The sequence below is a fragment of the Leopardus geoffroyi genome, chromosome C1 (genome assembly GCF_018350155.1).
Source record: "Leopardus geoffroyi isolate Oge1 chromosome C1, O.geoffroyi_Oge1_pat1.0, whole genome shotgun sequence".
NCBI lineage: Eukaryota > Metazoa > Chordata > Mammalia > Carnivora > Felidae > Leopardus > Leopardus geoffroyi.
In genome coordinates this window covers 160,826,465-160,844,161 of record NC_059328.1, presented here as the reverse complement: position 1 = coordinate 160,844,161, position 17,697 = coordinate 160,826,465, and the positions used below count along the sequence as shown (strand labels likewise).

Genomic DNA, 17,697 nt, shown 5'->3' with positions numbered 1-17,697 from the left:
AGTCGGACACTGAACCGACTGAGCCACCCAGGTGCCCCCCTTTTTTTTAGAGAGAGAAAGAGCACAATAGTGAGGGAGAGGGACAGACAGAAAGAGAATCTTAGGTAGGCCCCATACTCAGCATGGAGCCTGACACAGAGCTTGACCCCAGGTTCTGAGATCAACACCTGAGCCAAAATCAAGAGTCAGACACTCAACCGACGGAGCCACCCAGCAGCCCTATACTTGTTGAAACTTTTAAAAAAAAGTCTATTTTGGGGGTGCCTGGGTGGCTCACTCAGTTAAACAGCTGACTCTTGATTGCCAGCTCAAGTCATGATCTCATGGTTCATGCGATCAAGCCCCAAGTAGGGGCTCTGCTCTGCCAGCACAGAGCCTGCTTGAGATTCTCTCTCTCCCTCTCTCCCTCTGCCCCTCCCCTGCACGTGTGCGTGCACACGCGCACACACACACACTCCCTCTCTCTCTCTCTTCATCTCCCCTGCTCTTGCTTGTGTGGGTCTCTCTCTCTCTCTCTCAAAATAAATAAACTTAAAAAAAATTAAAAAGTATGTTTTGTTTTTTTCTGTTTACACAAGTATGTAATATGTGCTCTTTAAAAACATTCAAAAGTACCCAGATGTATAATATAGAAAGTAGAAGTCCCCCAGAAAAGCTCTCTCCAGGTAGTCAGTGTTAAGTTGATGTATATTCATCTTTTTTTTTTTTTTTTTTTCCTAAGCATGTACCATTGACTGGGCTTTCTAAGGGAAGGAACCTATTTTTACCACGACCAGCCACACATCTATATAGAGTAAAAGACAGCAGGCTCGGCAATCCATATGCAGAAGCCCAGGAATGCACACCATTACCTATGGCTTTACTGTGCTTTCTCTCTTCCTTTTGCACTCACCCTGCACTTGTTTCCCTTTCTTTGCTTCCATTTTCTGTGAGATTACTTAGTGGTTTTTTTCCTTTCCCTCCTGAAGTGATGGTACACTCCTGGTTCCCTTCCTGTATCTTTCCATCTTTGCATCTTCTTTTGCTGGATTTATGGTTCTGTTTGCTGTTTCATGTTTAGTGTGTTTGAGCAAAAATATATGGTCCTGTAGCATTGTGTGAAACTAGGTCTGACCGTTAATATCACAAGGCTGAAAATATTTGGAATTTTGATATTTCCTACCAAAAGCAGGAAACAGTACTCCTTGGTCCATTAACAGTGATGCAAAATACACCGCAGTGAGAATCTCTGAGGTGGAGATTATGAAATTACAAGGGATTTAATCATAGAAAAAGAAAACTAGCTGTATGTCCCTTTCTCCCCTCCCACTCTCCGCCTCCACTCCCCAAACTGGCTGACAAACCAAGCAGTAGTGCATTTCTTAACTTCTGCTTGCCTCTCACTCAACCAATTCTACATTCAAGACCAAAACTGTCGAAACAAACAGGAGGGCAGATGCTGCCTCGACCTCGCTTCCCATTGAACTAGCTGCTCTGCACTCACCCCGTCCACTTTAGCCCAGAGAATAACCTGTGTGGAGAGCATTCTCCTCCTCTGAAGCACACACAAACATCGCCGCATTTTCTTTTGCTCGATAAAGGATAAAGGAAGAAAAGCAGCAGCTGCTCTAGGAACACACAGCAAACAAACCTCACTGTGGTGGCCCCACAGCCTTCACAAAGGGGGATTCAGAGAGCTAGGCAAACACGCTGTGCAGCCCAAGACTTCCGCACAGATTCACCTGCCAGAATTATTAATAAAATATCTGAAGAACTGTCCAGGTGAACTGGGAGTCTAACCAAAGCACATTTTCCAACTGGTCTTTTATTAAGTTCAAAGAGAATACAGTTGAAGAACTGGAAAGAGCTTCAAAGACCGCCTAATCCAACTCTAACTCTTCCCCTTCCAACTCTACAGTGAGGCCCAGGAAGATCACAGGAGAGAAGGTGCAATCCTTTTCCATCCCGTGTGCATTATAACACTGGAGCTCTTAAAAAAATTTTTTTACAAGCTATTTATAAGGTACTTCTTGTATCATCTTACACTCTTCAGATATTCACAAGAGATAGCATTACGCTTTTATTGCATTATATTTCTCCACAGGGTTCATGGAAAGCCCCAAAAATTATGACATGAAAAATTTCAAAGCTTTGGTTTTATACGTAGCGTCTGCTTGTTGATTCACAGAGCCAGGGTGTCAAAGATAGGGGCAGTTTGCTTTTGGTGGCCAAATAAAGAACATGCTAAACTATGATCCCTTTGAGAATCAGTTTCCAAAGAAAAGGATTGAGTATTGTGGTTTTTAGGGGCTTTTTGCTTGTTTGTTTGTTTTTTATTTAAGAAAGCTCTTCATTATTTTTTCTTTTGGCGAGTTCTGCTTTGTGGAAGTCAGGCTGAGCACAATTCCACTGTTTAAAGGTGACGCTTGTCTGCTTCAAGTAAACTTACTTTTAAAATCTACACATTTTAGGGGCGCCTGGGTGGCTCAGTCGGTTAAGCATCCAACTTCGGCTCAGGTCATGATCTCATGGTCCGTGAGTTCAAGCCCCGCGTCAGGCTCTGTGCTGACAGCTCGGAGCCTGCTTCAGATTCTGTGTCTCCCTCTCTCTCTGACCCTCCCTCTTCATGCTCTGTCTCCCTCTGTCTCAAAAATAAATAAACATTAAAAAAAAATTTTTATTTAATAAAATAAAATAAAATCTATGCATATTATAGTTTTATTTGATAACTATATGGAGCTTCAGTTGATGAACAATATAGTTGTATTATTTAAATAAATTTTTGTATCAAAGTAACACATAGTTGTTGTTTTTTTTTATTTTTTTTAACGTTTATTTAGTTTTTTGAGACAGAGAGAGACAGAGCATGAATGGGGGAGGGTCAGAGAGAGGGAGACACAGAATCTGAAACAGGCTTCAGGCTCCGAGCTGTCAGCACAGAGCCCGACATGGGGCTCGAACTCATGGACCACGAGATCACGACCTGAGCCGAAGTCGGACGCTTAACTGACTGAGCCACCCAGGCGCCCCGAAGTAACACATAGTTTTTAAAAACATGCTGTTATAACAAGGGTTACAATGAAAAGGGATAGTCTGTCCTAAACTTTCCCAGTCTGACTGGACTCAACAAATTTGTTTCTAGTTGCTGCTCAGAGTCATGCCAACTACAGTTTATTATGTTTGGACTCTGACTTTCTTATATATTTTTTTCCTTGAGTTCATAATTTCCTATTATAAAATGGACGGTTACTTTCCTTGATATGTTATTCAGTTGCCATCCTTGGATTTCTTTTTATTGAAATCAGATTAGTTTTACTTTTTTTTTTTTTTTTTTTGAGAGAGAGAGCATATGCACTTGCACTCATGCATGAGAGAGCAGAGGGAGAGAGAGGGGGACGGGGAGAGAGAGAGAGAGAGAAAGAGAGAGAGAGAGAGAGAGAGAGAGAGAGAGAGAGAGAATCTTAAGCAGGCTCTATGATCAGCACGGAGCCCAAAGTGGGGCTCAATCTCACAACCATGACATGATGACCTGAGCCCAGATCAAGAGTCAGACACTTAACTGACTGAGCCACCCAGGCAGCCCTAGTTTTACTCTTTCTTATACTCCACACCTAGCATGCTCTTTGATTTCACCTTCATGCTGCTAAAATAGACCTATATAACTTCATCAGAAAGTGTGTGAAGTAAGTCTTCTAGTTTCATAGATTTCCCAAACCACCTTTATTTTACCCTCACATTTGGGTATAGGACTCTAAACTTTGAAGACATTATTCCATTGTCTTTTTGCATGAAGCATGCTTGATGAGAAGTCTAAAGGCTATTTAAAGGCCCCCTCCTCCCCCAGGTGACCTGTGTTTTGCCCTCTGAAAGTATTTAGGATCTTTCTTTTATGCTCGGAGTTTTGAAATTTAATAATTTAGCCTATATGCGGATCTCTTTAGGTAAGTGGTGTTGTGGTTAAGAACCCAGGAGAATTAGACAGCGCTCAAATCCTAGCTCTCCTACTTCCAGTGTGACCTTGGACCAAGGCACCTCCCCAGGCCTCACCTGAGGAGGATACCGTGTGCCTCTGAGGGTCGTTGTGAGAATTGACAGGACTGATTCAAGTGCTTAGCAGATAGTAAGTGCTCAGTAAATGTTCGTGCTGATGGCTTAACCTTGTTCAACCTTCACTGAGCTTCTAACTTGAAGATTCATTTCTTCAACTTGGCAGACTTATTCTGCCTTTCTTTGATAATATTCTTCTGTTCTCTTTTCCTCTCTGAAATGAAAATAACCTATCAGATTTCCCACATGGATTTCTTTTCGCTCATACTTTCTCTTTTCGATGTTCTAGGAACCGTCTTCAACTTTATGCCCCACATTTCTACTGCTTGAATTACAATGTTTATTTTAAATTTCCAAGAGCTCTTTTTTATTCACCAATTGTTCCCTTCTCACAGTATTGTTTTTGTTTCATGTATGCAATAACTTTTCTTTCCCAATTTTTATTTTGGAAACTTTTTACGCTTATTTATTTATTTTCAGAGTGAGTGAGCACAAGCAGGGGAAGGGCAGAGAGGGAGAGAGAGAATCCCAAACTCAATCTAACGTGGGGCTCAATCCTACCACCAGGAGATTACAACCTGAGCCAATATCAAGAGTTGGACTCTTAACTGACTGAGCCATGCAGGCGCCCCTATCTTTAAAACTTAATACAGAAAGGTTGAAGAATCATATAGTGAACACTTGTATGTATCTTCTCCCTAGATTCAATAATTTAAGATTATTTGGCACATTTACTTTCTTTTTCTGTTTATATAATTGTCTATATATGCCTGTATATATGTAAGTATATATATCACACCTACACATACTTTTTTTTCTGGACCATTTGCATGTAAGCTGTAGACACCATGACTCTGCTGCTAAATACTTCACTACGTGACTCCTAGGAATAAAGACCTTTTCCTACACAATCATAATATCATTATCACAACCACACAAAATCCCATATCATCTAATATAGAGTCCATATTCAAACTTCTTTATTGTCTCAAGTGTGTATAAAACCTACCAAAATGTAAAATGTCCATACACCTTTACTCAGTGATTCTATCACCATTGTGCACACAGACTCCCACATGTACAAAATGGGGTATACACAAGAATATTTAGTACAGCACTGCTTGTTAAGAGCAGTAGATGGGATCTTTGTATTGAATCTAAGTATACTTGTAGTGGTTTGGGAAAGCATTTCAGTATGCTTATTAATATGAACATGTGTGATTAAGCAACCAATTTTGCATATTTCTATAATTTTAAGGAGTGAGCCAGGGGTAGGGCGAAATGGCATTATTTAAATTCAGGGCTTTATCTGGAGAGAGGTGTTTCAAGAAGTTTAGCAGACGTAATAAAAAGGGGTTGGTCTAAAAAGATAAATTGCTGAAAAGAATGAACTGGCCTACTTACATCAAAAATAGTTAAGCAGGGCGCCTGGGTGGCTCAGTGGGTTAAGCGCCAACTTTGGCTCAGGTCATGATCTCACGGTTTGTGGGTTCAGGCCTCGCGTCGGGCTCTGTGCTGACAGCTTGGAGCCTGGAGCCTGCTTTGGATTCTGTGTCTCCCTCTCTCTCTCTGCCCCTCCCCCATTTGTGCTCTGTCTCTCAAAAATAAGTAAACATTAAAAAAAATTTCTTAAAATAGTTAAGAAGCAAAAATAAAAGGTACAGTTAACAAGAGTTGGGTAACCTAGAAGATAAAAGCAGAACTTACAATTTCCTAAAGTCAGTACAATTCTGTTTATGAGAAGCTGGAAAGTAATGTACCTTGATTGTTTTAGTATGTGTTGCAATTTTAATTTATTTAAATTTATTTAAAACATGTCTTTAGCACTTCTGAAAATGGAAACTAGAAATGTTTATTGTAGGGTCTTTTGCAGAATTTCCATTTTATGAGATACTCGATAGTTTCATATCAGCCCAAAACTGTAAATTCTCTGCAGATTTTCACCCTGTTCAAAGCAGTTGCCATTATTTTTTTTTAAATAAACATTTGATGTTAGCTGTGATGTTAAATAAGAATTTGATTTTTTTTAAAATTTACATCCAAATTGGTTGGCATATAGTGCAACAATGATTTCAGGAGTAGATTCCATAATGCCCCTTACCCATTTAGCCCATCCCCCCTCCCACACCCCCTCCAGTAATCAGGTAACCCTCTGTTTGTTCTCCGTATTTATGAGTCTCTTCCGCTTTGTCCCCCTCCCTGTTTTTATATTATTTTTGTTTCCCTTCCCTTATGTTCATCTGTTCTGTCTCTTAAAGTTCTCATATGAATGAAGTCATAGGATTTTTGTCTTTCTCTAATTTCACTTAGTATAATACCCTCCAGTTCCATCCACATAGTTGCAAATGGCAAGATTTCATTCTTTTTGATTGCCGAGTAATACTGCATTGTATATATATGCCACATCTTCTTCATCCATTCATCCATTGATGGACATTTGGGCTCTTTCCATACTTTGGCTATTGTTGATAGTGCTGCTATAAACATGGGGGTGCATGTGTCCTTTTGAAACAGCACACCTATTTCCCTTGGATAAATACCTAGTAGTGCAATTGCTGGGTCGTAGGGTAGTTCTACGTTTAGTGTTTTGAGGAACCTCCATACTGTTTTCCAGAGTCGCTGCACCAGCTTGCATTCCCAGTAACAATGCAAAAGAGATCCTCTTTCTCCACATCCTCACCAACATCTGTTGTTGTCTGAGTTGTTAGTCATTCTGACAGTTATAAGGTTGTATCTCATGGTGGTTTTGATTTGTATTTCCCTGATGATGAGTGATGTTGAACATGTCGGTTGGCCATCTGGATGTCTTCTTTGGACATGTCTTTCATGTCTTTTGCCCATTTCTGCACTGGATTATTTGGTTTTTGGGTGTTGAATTTGATAAGTTCTTAGATTTTGGATACTAACCCTTTATCTGATATGTCATTTGCAAATAAATATCTTCTCCCATTCTGCCGGTTGCCTTTTATTTTATTTTATTTTATTTTATTATTTTTTTATAATGTTTTTATTTTTGAAGGAGAGAGAGAGAGACAGAGCATGAGTGGGGGAGGAGCAGAGAGAGAGGGAGACATAGAATTTGAAGCAGGCACCAGACTCTAAGCTGTCAGCACAGAGCCTGGTGTGGGGCTCGAACTTAAGAACCCTGAGATCATGACCCGAGCCGAAGTCAGACACTTAACCGACTGAGCCACCCAGGTGCCCCTGTCGGTTGCCTTTTAGTTTTGCTGATTGTTTCCTTCGCTGTGCAGAAGGTTTTTATTTTTTTTTTTAATTTTTTTTTTTAACGTTTATTTATTTTTGAGACAGAGAGAGACAGAGCATGAACGGGGGAGGGTCAGAGAGAGAGGGAGACACAGAATCTGAAACAGGCTCCAGGCTCTGAGCAGTCAGCACAGAGCCCGACGCGGGGCTTGAACTCACAGACCGCGAGATCATGACCTGAGCCGAAGTCGGACGCTTAACCGACTGAGCCACCCAGGTGCCCCGAAGCTTTTTATTTTGATGAGGTCCCAGTAGTTCATTTTTGCTTTTGTTTCCCTTGCCTCTGGGGACGTATTGAGTAAGAAGTTGCTGTGGCCACAGAGAGGTTTTTGCCTGCTTTCTCCTCGAGGATTTTTTTTTTTTTTTTTAATTTTTTTTTTTTTCAACGTTTATTTATTTTTGGGACAGAGAGAGATAGAGCATGAACGGGGGAGGGTCAGAGAGAGGGAGACACAGAATCGGAAGCAGGCTCCAGGCTCTGAGCTGCCAGCACAGAGCCCGACGCGGGGCTCGAACTCACCGACCGCGAGATCGTGACCTGGCTGAAGTCGGACGCTCAACCGACTGCGCCACCCAGGCGCCCCTCTCCTCGAGGATTTTGATGGCTTCCTGTCTTACATTTAGGTTCTTCATCCATTTTGAGTTCATTTTTGTGTATGGTGTAAGAAAGTGGTCCAGGTTCATTCATCTGCATGTTGCTGCCCAGTTTTCCCAGCACCACTTGCTGAAGAGACTGTCTTTATTCCATTGGATATTCTTTCCTGCTTTGTCGAAGATTAGTTGGCCATACGTTTGTGGGTCCATTTCTGGGTTCTCTATTCTGTTCCATTGATCTGAGTGTCTGTTCTTGTGCCAGTAACCATACTGTCTTGATGATCACAGCTTTGTAGTATAGCTTGAAGTCCGGGATTGTGATGCCTCCTGCTTTGGTTTTCTTTTTCAAGATTGCTTTGACTATTTGGGGTCTTTTCTGGTTCCAAACAAATTTTAGGGTTATTTGTTCTAGCTCTGTGAAGAATGCTGGTGTTATTTTGATAGGGATTGCATTGAATATGTAGATTGCTTTGGGTAGTATTGGCATCTTAACAATATTTGTTCTTCCTATCCAGGAGCGTGGAATCTTTTTCCATTTTTTTGTGTCTTCTTCAATTTCTTTCATAAGCTTTCTATAGTTTTAAGTGTATAGATTTTTCACCTCTTTGGTTAGATTTATTCCTAGATATTTTATGGGTTTTGGTGCAACTGTAAATGGGATCGATTCCTTGGTTTCTCTTTCTGTCACTTCATTGTTGGTGTATAGGAATGCGACCAATTTCTTTGTGTTGATTTTATATCCTACAACTTTGCTGAATTCATCAATAAGTTCTAGCAGTTTTTTGGTGGAATCTTCAGAGTTTTCAATATAGAGTATCATGTCATCTGTGAAGAGTGAAAGTTTGATCTCCTCCTGGCCGATTTGGATGCCTTTTATTTCTTTGTCTGATTGCAGAGGTTAAGACTTCCAATGCTATGTTGAATAACAGTGGTGAGAGTGGACATCCCTGTCTTGTTCCTGACCTTAGGGGAAAAGCTCTCAGTTTTTACCCATTGAGGATGATATTAGTGTTGGGTCGTTCATATATGGCTTTTATGATCTCGAGGTATGATCCTTCTATCCCTACTTTCTTGAGGGTTTTTATCAAGAAAGGATGCTGTATTTTGTCAAATGCTTTCTCTGCATCTATTGAGAGGATCACATGGTTCTTGTCCTTTCTTTTATTAATGTGATGAATCACGTTAATTGTTTTGCAGATATTGAACCAGCCCTGCATCCCAGGTATAAATCCCAGTTGGTCGTGGTGAATAATTTTTTTAATGTATTGTTGGAACCAGTTGGCTAATATCTTGTTGAGGATTTTTGCATCCGTGTTCATCAGGGAAATTGGTCTATAGTTCTCCTTTTTAGTAGGGTTTCTGGTTTTGGAATCAAGGTAATGCTGGCTTTATAGAATGAGTTTGGAAGTTTTCCTTCCATTTCTATTTTTTGGAACAGCTTCAAGGGAATAGGTGTTAACTCTTCCTTAAATGTTTGGTAGAATTCCCCTGGAAAGCTATCTGGCCCTGGACTCTTGTTTTTTGAGAGATTTTGATTACTAATTTGATTTCCTTACTGGTTATGGTAAGAATTAGATTTCTTAAATTAAAGAAAAAAAGCAGAAGATGGGAAACAAACTAAATATCTGTTAATATAGGATTGGTTTAAACACACTGAAATCAGGGCACCTCAGTGGCTCAGTTGGTTATGTGTCTGACTTCAGCTCAGGTCATGATCTCACGTTTGGTGCATGGGTTCAAGCCCCACATCAGGCTCTGTGCTGACAGCTCAGAGCCTGGAACCTGCTTCAGGTTCTGTCTCTCTCTCTCTCTCTCTCTCTCTGCCCCTCTCCCACTTGTACTCTGTCTCTGTCTTTCAAAAATAAACATTAAAAAATGTTTACACACACTGAAATCAAACTATGTAATATCAAACAGCTGTTCAGAATCAAGGTTTTAGAATTAAATTGTTCTAATATGTACTAATAAAAATATGAGCTAAATTTAGTTGGAAAAGCCTCTGAGTACTGCATATGGTATATCAGCATTTGTGTTAAAACAAAAAATTATGGATATTTGCAGACTGATAATTAACTCTGAGAGACACAAGAGGAACTGGTAAATGTAACTGCCTCTGGAGAAGTGAATTGGGTGCTGAGGTAGAAAGGAGCGCAGCTTCTCACCAAATACTCTTACTTATTTTGAATTTTGTACAATGTCTATGTTACATAATAAATAATAGTGCTTAACGTGGATGAATATTCATCCAGTGTAGCAGTGGTTCTCAACCAAGGGTGATTTTGTTCCCCAGAGGACATGTGGTAATGTCTAGACACATTTGGTTGATAATGGGGGTAGTGCTAATGGCATCTAGTGGATAGAAGCCAGGGATGCTGTTAACTGGCTCACTGTGCATAGGTCAGCCCCACACAACCAAGAATGGTCTGGCCCCAACTGTCAGTAGTGCTGAGATTGAGAAACCCTGCTGTAGAGCAATTCTTCTGGATAAGGTTGGAGAAGAGCTAAGCAAGACTAGAGGAATAACAAGTCAGTTGTATATGCTTAATCATTCAAATCATTGTGACTTTAAAATAATTCCTATTTCTAGCCGTGAATGAGAATAGTTGGAGAAGTCCAGTATGCTCCTGTCTGCATAGTTTATTCCACATTGGTACAATGTCAAGTTTCTGTAACCTTATGTTATTTTGTGTTTATTTGGAAGTGTAGTATAGTCACTAGAAGAATGAGGTCACACTAAAGGACATGATTTCCAGGGCTTCAATGTACAGGTATGCTTGCACATGTACACACACAGCACATATACAGGGCTATGCATTACAGCACTGTTTGTAATGGAAAATATTGGAAACAACCTAAATAACGGGATTGGTAGAATAACTTATAGTATACCCATACAATGGAATACTATGCAGCCGTTAAACAAGATAGCTTTAATGATCTCCAAGATATATCAAGTTTAAAAAACAAGTTAGAGGGAGCACCTGAGTGGCTCAGTCGATTAAGCATCCAGCTTCGGCTCGGGGCATGATCTCACGGCTTGTGAATTCAAGCCCCGTGTCAGGCTCTGTGCTGACAGCTCAGACTGTGGAACCTGCTTTGGGTTCTGTATCTCCCTCCCTCTCTCCCTCTCCCCTGGTTGCACTCTGTGTCTGTCTGAAAAATTTTTAAAAAGTTAAAAAAAAAGAATATGTAGGTTACCATATATATATATATATATGATATATGATATATAAGATATATACATGTGCTCATTTATGCATATGCATACATCTGATTATATATATATATATGCATATATATATGTATATGTGTGTGTATGTATATATATGTATGTATATATATTCTGGTATATATTCAGGGATTGTTTCTGGATGGATTTTTCACTGTATGCCCCTTTGCATTTTTGTGCTATGTGCATACTACATAATGACAGCTCAGCCCAAGTCAATGAGTAAATGTACTGTAGAACCCTACTATAATACATAATCCAAGGAGAATGAAATATGTGTTATAAAAAGATATAAAAGAATATGGAAATACAGAAAAGGTGTAGATGTTGAAAATGTTGAGAAGAAATGAGGAACTTCAAGCTATACCTCAAATGAAGCACCATTTAGTCATTATAATCAAACATCCTTTTCCTAATACATGCTTCTCTACGGTTGTAAAAACAAGGGGGCAGTTGTGGTATTTGGTGCCTAGGGTGAATGTCACACAAGTGACACCAGATGGTGATGAAAAAAAGCCCCTCTAATAAAGAACTTAGTGAGCTGGCATGTTAAGACTTGGTGGCCTACTTAATGGAAGATGAAATGAAGTCAGAAGCCTAGAGTATAGTCCTGGCTTTCCAACAAATTTGTAACGTGACCTTACACAAGTGAACCTCTGGATCTATTATCCATCTATAAAGTGAGAGTGTAGATCCCAAAAGACATAAACAAACAAACAGATAATTCTTATCAGGGAAAAAATTTCATAAAAAAAATGGAAGAATACTTAGCCTTGCCATTCACCAAAAGGAATATAAATTTGAGATTTTATATCTATTGAAACAACAAAATCAACACCCCATGCCATTGAAATTCTGTTAAAACTAGTGCACACATTCATGTTAGTAATTTATAAGCCATTATGGAAAATATGGCATGTTTATGTAGCTAAGCCATAGAGATATTCCTGCCCTTTGATTCAGTAACTGCATTTCCCAGGAATTTATATTAAGGAAATGATTTAACAGATACAAAAATATAAATACACAGACATTAGTTCATTTGAATGTTGTAATAAAAAAACCTAAATACTGGGGCGCCTGGGTGGCGCAGTCGGTTAAGCGTCCGACTTCAGCCAGGTCACGATCTCGCGGTCCGGGAGTTCGAGCCCCGCGTCGGGCTCTGGGCTGATGGCTCAGAGCCTGGAGCCTGTTTCCGATTCTGTGTCTCCCTCTCTCTCTGACCCTCCCCCGTTCATGCTCTGTCTCTCTCTGTCCCAAAAATAAATAAACGTTGAAAAAAAAAAAAATTAAAAAAAAAAAAAAAAAAAACCTAAATACCTATTATGGGTACAGCAATATGAAATATTGTTCATCTGTTAGAAGACCCATTTTAAACACTGGAAATGTTAAAAATACTGCCATGTTCAATGTATACACAAAAATAACATACAAATGTAAATAATTTCATTTAGAAGGAAGAATTATGGGTACTTTATTATTTAATCACTATTTAATACTGTTAAACTGACTTTTAAATTCTAATAAAAAGAGCTTAAGAATGAATTTAAAGAATTAAATCATTTGGCTTCTATGGTCTATGATTCTAATCATTCTCTGATATAGGGTGCTTTGCTGTCCACTTTCTTAGTAGGCAAGGATGACAGTGGATGAGATAAATTTTCAGAATAGACAAGGTTCTGCTGAGGTCCCAGCAATTTGGAGACAATCAGAGACATAGTTTCTCCTCTCACACATAAACTCACTCACATACAAACGGTGAGTTTTGCGTGACTTACAAAAATGTTGTATTTCTTATAAACTACATCTACACTTACAATTGAGTATAAAAGCAGTAAGGGTGAGAAGAAAAGATATGAAAAGGATAAACATATATCTTAGAACAGGGCAGGAACCTAGAGATAATTCTAGTATAACCTCATTTTACAGATGAAAAAACTGATGGGTCAGAAAGGAAACATGTTCTTACATATACAGAAAATACAATTTGGAGGACAGGGAAAAAAATAAGGGTGATGGAGATGGGGGGTGTGGGGAAGATCAGTGAAAGAGATAAAGGCAACAAGTAAATACAGTAGATGTATGTATGGATGATAAAAGGGGTGAAGGCTACTATTGGAGGGTGGAAAGTGATCACTAGGGCCTATAGGGTAGCTGTGTTGGGTTCATACATAGTCCTACACACCCAGCCTGGTATTTAATTACACTACACAAGGTACAGATCTAACTATCAGATTTTCACTCTTCTAAATCCAAATGAAGGTACATCCTTTCAAGTCCCAAAGATTAATGCTAAACCAGATTTTTTATCCATAAATGGATCACAGAACATTGCTTAAAAAAAAAAAAAAATTGGTACCCCCCGGATTTTTCTGGTTTCTACATAAAAAGTATGTTGAAGGGCACCTGGGTGGCTCAGTCGATTAAGCATCCGACTCTTGGTTTCAGTTCAGGTCATGATCTCACAGTTTTCATGAGTTCAAGCCCCACATTGGGTTCTGCACTGACATCATGGAGCCTGCTTGGGATTCTCTCTCTCTTTCTGCCCCTCCCCTGCTCACACTGTCTCGTTTCTCTCAAAAATAAACTTAAAAAAAAAAAAGTATGTTGAAAGATAATTTGTTTAGATTTTACTGTCCCCCCCCCCCCCCGCCAACCACCCCTCAGAGCTCATCTTTAGGTATCAATTGTGAATTTTTTTCATTTTTTAAATTTATTTTTGAGAGAGAGAGAGAAAATGTGCACAAGTGAGGGAGGGACACAGAAAAGGAGAGAATCCCAAGCAGGCTCCATACTGCCAGCGTGGAGCCCAGCACAGCTCCATCCCAGGAACTGTGAGATCATGACCTGAGCCAAAATCAAGAGTAGGACATTTAACCTACTGAGCCACCCAGGTGCCCCTTGATTGTGAATTTCTTTTAATTAAAAGAAATGTTTTTTAATGTTTATTCATTTTTTTGAGAGAAAGAGAGAGCACATGCGAGTGGGGGAGGGGCAGAGAGAAAGGGAGACAAAATCTGAAGCAGGCTCCAGGCTCTGAGCTGTCAGCACAGAGCCCGACGTGGGGCTCAAACTGAAGAACTGCGAGATCATGACCTGAGCCAAAGTCAGGCGCTTAATTGACTGAGTCACCCTGGTACCCCTCGATTCTGAATTTTTAATTAAAAAATTTTAAATTTGCAAATTTAGATGAAAAGCAAATTGCTTTCATATATTTTCAGGAAGGATTTTAACTGAACTAGTTCATTCTATCTATAGCAAATTGTGTATATACTCTCAGAAATCAATCAGTTTTATCTATATACAGGCTTCTGAGATGAGACTAAAATTTTTGCAACACCCCGATTCTAAGGGGATGGGCTTAGTGCTGTTGGTATGCTGCTGGCCACAGCTATTTTGTGCCCAGAGGGTACTGGTTACTTTGCTTCTCTTACGTTTGACAGGCTTTCCTAATGGAAAGCTGATCTAAGGACAAGATAGTACTTGTCCAAGTTGGGATTTTGCCTTAAGCACTGAACAAATCAGATTTTAAAGGTAAAGTTCAATTTACATCCCATTTGTTATGTTATACAATATTTCACTTACTAGCACACGTTATAAACACCAAGCTTTTACTTTTAATGATTCTATATCAAGCAATTTACTTGTACTCTAATAAAAAAATAAAGACTATAGTAATTTACTTTGGTTTTTTTCCCTGTTGGACTTCAACATCTTCATAACCTTATAACAAATCACAACAGATACACACCTCATTTTCACAGAAGATATATTTCAATATATGGTGTGTAAACTGATTTCTATAAACTGATTTCTTATTATTTTACATTTTTATAAAGCATTTATGCTTTTAAAAAATTTTATTTATGTTTATGCTAACTTCTAAATTATCTTCAATTAATATGTGATGCCAAGGTTTTAGGCTGTATCTAGTTTCTTTTCTCTCTTTTACCCAACCTACCCCCAGGAAGCAGTTAACAGAGGAGGAACAAAACAAATCTTACTAGGAATGTTTCCTATTTGGAGAAATCACCCAGGAAAAACAAGATTACTAGGAAGGCCTTCAATGTGTTTTAAAGGTGCCAGATGTAAAATCTTAGAAGCAAAATATGGGAGGAATGATAATAAAAGCCAAAAAGCGATCTGTGACAACATGAATAGACCTAGAGGGTATCATATGATGTGAAAACCTCAAGTTTTTTAACAAGACTGAAAAAATTTACCCTAAGTATTTAAGAATCATATCATCACACATTAGCATATCACAACTATGCATTTATTATACTGTTAAGAAGGGAAGCAATTGCAGTGGTATTTCAGAAGCTATATATTTTTTAAAATGTAATATTCGCTCATAGACTCTAAACGGTATTTTAAAATATACAATCTCTCCGAAAGAAAATATTCAACTAAAGATAAGATAGATAACTTTTAATGTAAGTAAATGTTACAAGATTTTAAGATTAAAGTCATCATCAGATTTTCCACAACACAATGTACAGAAATTTGCAAACTTCCTGTACACAGCAGAATAACCTTTACTCTTGAGCGAGGCGTTCAATTACACGTCGGTAATCTTCCACAAGTTCCTGAAAGCTTTCTTCCAGCTGTTCATGTTGCATGCTTATTTCTATTTGGTTCATCTGGTTTGTCAGTTCTTCTGGTCGGAGACATTTTCTCATTTTAGCAAGATCTCTCTGCTTTTTCTAAGCAACAAATACAATTATTGGTTAGACTAAGAAAGAAGATATAGTTCTTTATATTCTTAGAATTTTAAGTCTCTACTGTTAGAAATAATAGTACGAATAGGCCAATTTGTCCCATATAGTTTTTTTGTTAAGAAAATCATAATGTTATAGTAAATATTAATCCTCTTTTACTATATTTAAAAATTTTTTTTTTCAACGTTTATTTATTTTTGGGACAGAGAGAGACAGAGCATGAACGGGGGAGGGGCAGAGAGAGAGGGAGACACAGAATCGGAAACAGGCTCCAGGCTCTGAGCCATCAGCCCAGAGCCTGACGCGGGGCTCGAACTCACGGACCGCGAGATCGTGACCTGGCTGAAGTCGGACGCTTAACCGACTGCGCCACCCAGGCGCCCCATATATTTAAAAATATATATAATGTTAGCCCTGAATTATGAACCTCTAAATGGAGTTAACTAGAAGACTTGGAATTTGTGTCAACTGATGGTAAATATACATGTCACTAACAGCCCCCTCTCCAAAGCATAATAAAGAACTGGCCAGTATAGATGCTCAAATATTTCTTTAATAAATAAATACATTAACTGAAAAAAGACAACTGAGATTAAGTGCTATTATTCTTCATTTCACTATTCAATCATTAATTCATTACATTAATTTAAATTCCAAAGTGCCTTTTTCCTGCCACTAAATTAATTTCTAAGTTTCCTTACAATGTATTTATGGCCCAATATTATTTTAACCAAAACTGTTTGAGTTTCAGAAAGATAAACCAAAAACTGTCACATTTTAAGAAGACACTATTAACTAGCACTTATTGAATCTCTACTATCCAGACATACATTATCTAATTAAACCCTCCCCATTTTACTGAGAAGAAACCCATCATGATGAGCCAGTCGGGAGCCAGTAACAACTTTAAGCCAGATGCTGTGTCTGAACAGTACTGTGTTAATAATGCTGAGGATGGGACTGGAGGACTAAGTTAACAGCTACTGCAAAAATTTAAGTGAGATGATGAAAGCCTCTCACTTGAGAGGCCAAGTCAATAGGAACAGATGGAGGGGAAAGGGCATATTTGGGAAGAAAATATTGGGTGATGTGGGGAATTAAGAATGACTCCAAGGGGCCCCTAGGTCACTCAGTCGGTTAAGTGTCCTACTCTTGATCTTGGCTCAGGTCATGATCTCAGGGCTCGCAAGATCAAGCACCACATTGGGCTCTGCGATGACAGCGCAGAGACTGCTTGGGATTCTCTCCCTCCCTCTCTCTCTCTCTGCCTTGCCTGTCTGCTGCTTGCTCTCACGCTTTATCAAAATAAATAAATAAAAACTAAAAAAAATATGACTCCAAGACTCCTGGATAGGTGGCAACACTGCAATACATGAAACTTTCATACATTTTGGGTAAACTATTCTAGATTAATACATTAATCCCCTTTTACTAGAGTACATAATAAAGAGGTAACTTTATGTACATAAAGATCAGGGGTGCCTGGGTGGCTCAGTCAAACTTGATTTCGGCTCAGGTCATGATCTACAGTTGGTGGGTTTGAGCCCTGTGTTGGGCTCCATGCTGACAGTGTGGAGTCCGCTTGGGATTCTCTCTCCCTCTCTCTCTCTCTCTCTGCTCTTTCCTCACTCGTGCTTTCTCTCTCTTGAAATAAACTTTTTTAAAAAATCAGAAATCAAATGTATTAACTCATGTAATTCTAACAACTCTGTAAGATAATTTTCTACAATTCACAGATGAAGAAAAACAAGATATAGGAGTTGAATAACTTGACACAGAGGTAGTAGGAGAAACCAGAATGCAAACCCTAACAATCTGGTTGGACAATTAAAAAAAAAAAAAAAAAAACCAACAGCCCTGGGG

General features: G+C 38.9%; 2 protein-coding genes and 1 long non-coding RNA gene across 3 annotated transcripts in view; 1 reads left to right on the top strand and 2 right to left on the bottom strand.

Annotated features, from left to right (window-relative positions):
* Positions 1–17,697, top strand: part of SLC25A12 (solute carrier family 25 member 12) — a 207,081-nt gene that overhangs the window by 5,684 nt on the left and 183,700 nt on the right. The gene's annotated exons all lie outside the window — the stretch shown is intronic.
* Positions 11,844–13,540, bottom strand: LOC123599075. The gene is made up of 2 exons (XR_006712957.1): positions 12,426–13,540; positions 11,844–12,177 (listed from the first exon to the last, which is right to left on the bottom strand). It is a non-coding gene; the product is annotated as an uncharacterized LOC123599075 (long non-coding RNA).
* The window catches only part of HAT1 (histone acetyltransferase 1), a 59,252-nt gene continuing 56,922 nt past the window's right edge, over positions 15,368–17,697 (bottom strand). The window contains exon 11 of the mRNA XM_045480201.1: positions 15,368–15,819. Coding sequence (XP_045336157.1) covers positions 15,652–15,819 — 168 coding nt within the window. The 3' untranslated portion in view covers positions 15,368–15,651. The remainder of the gene's footprint in view (positions 15,820–17,697) is intronic.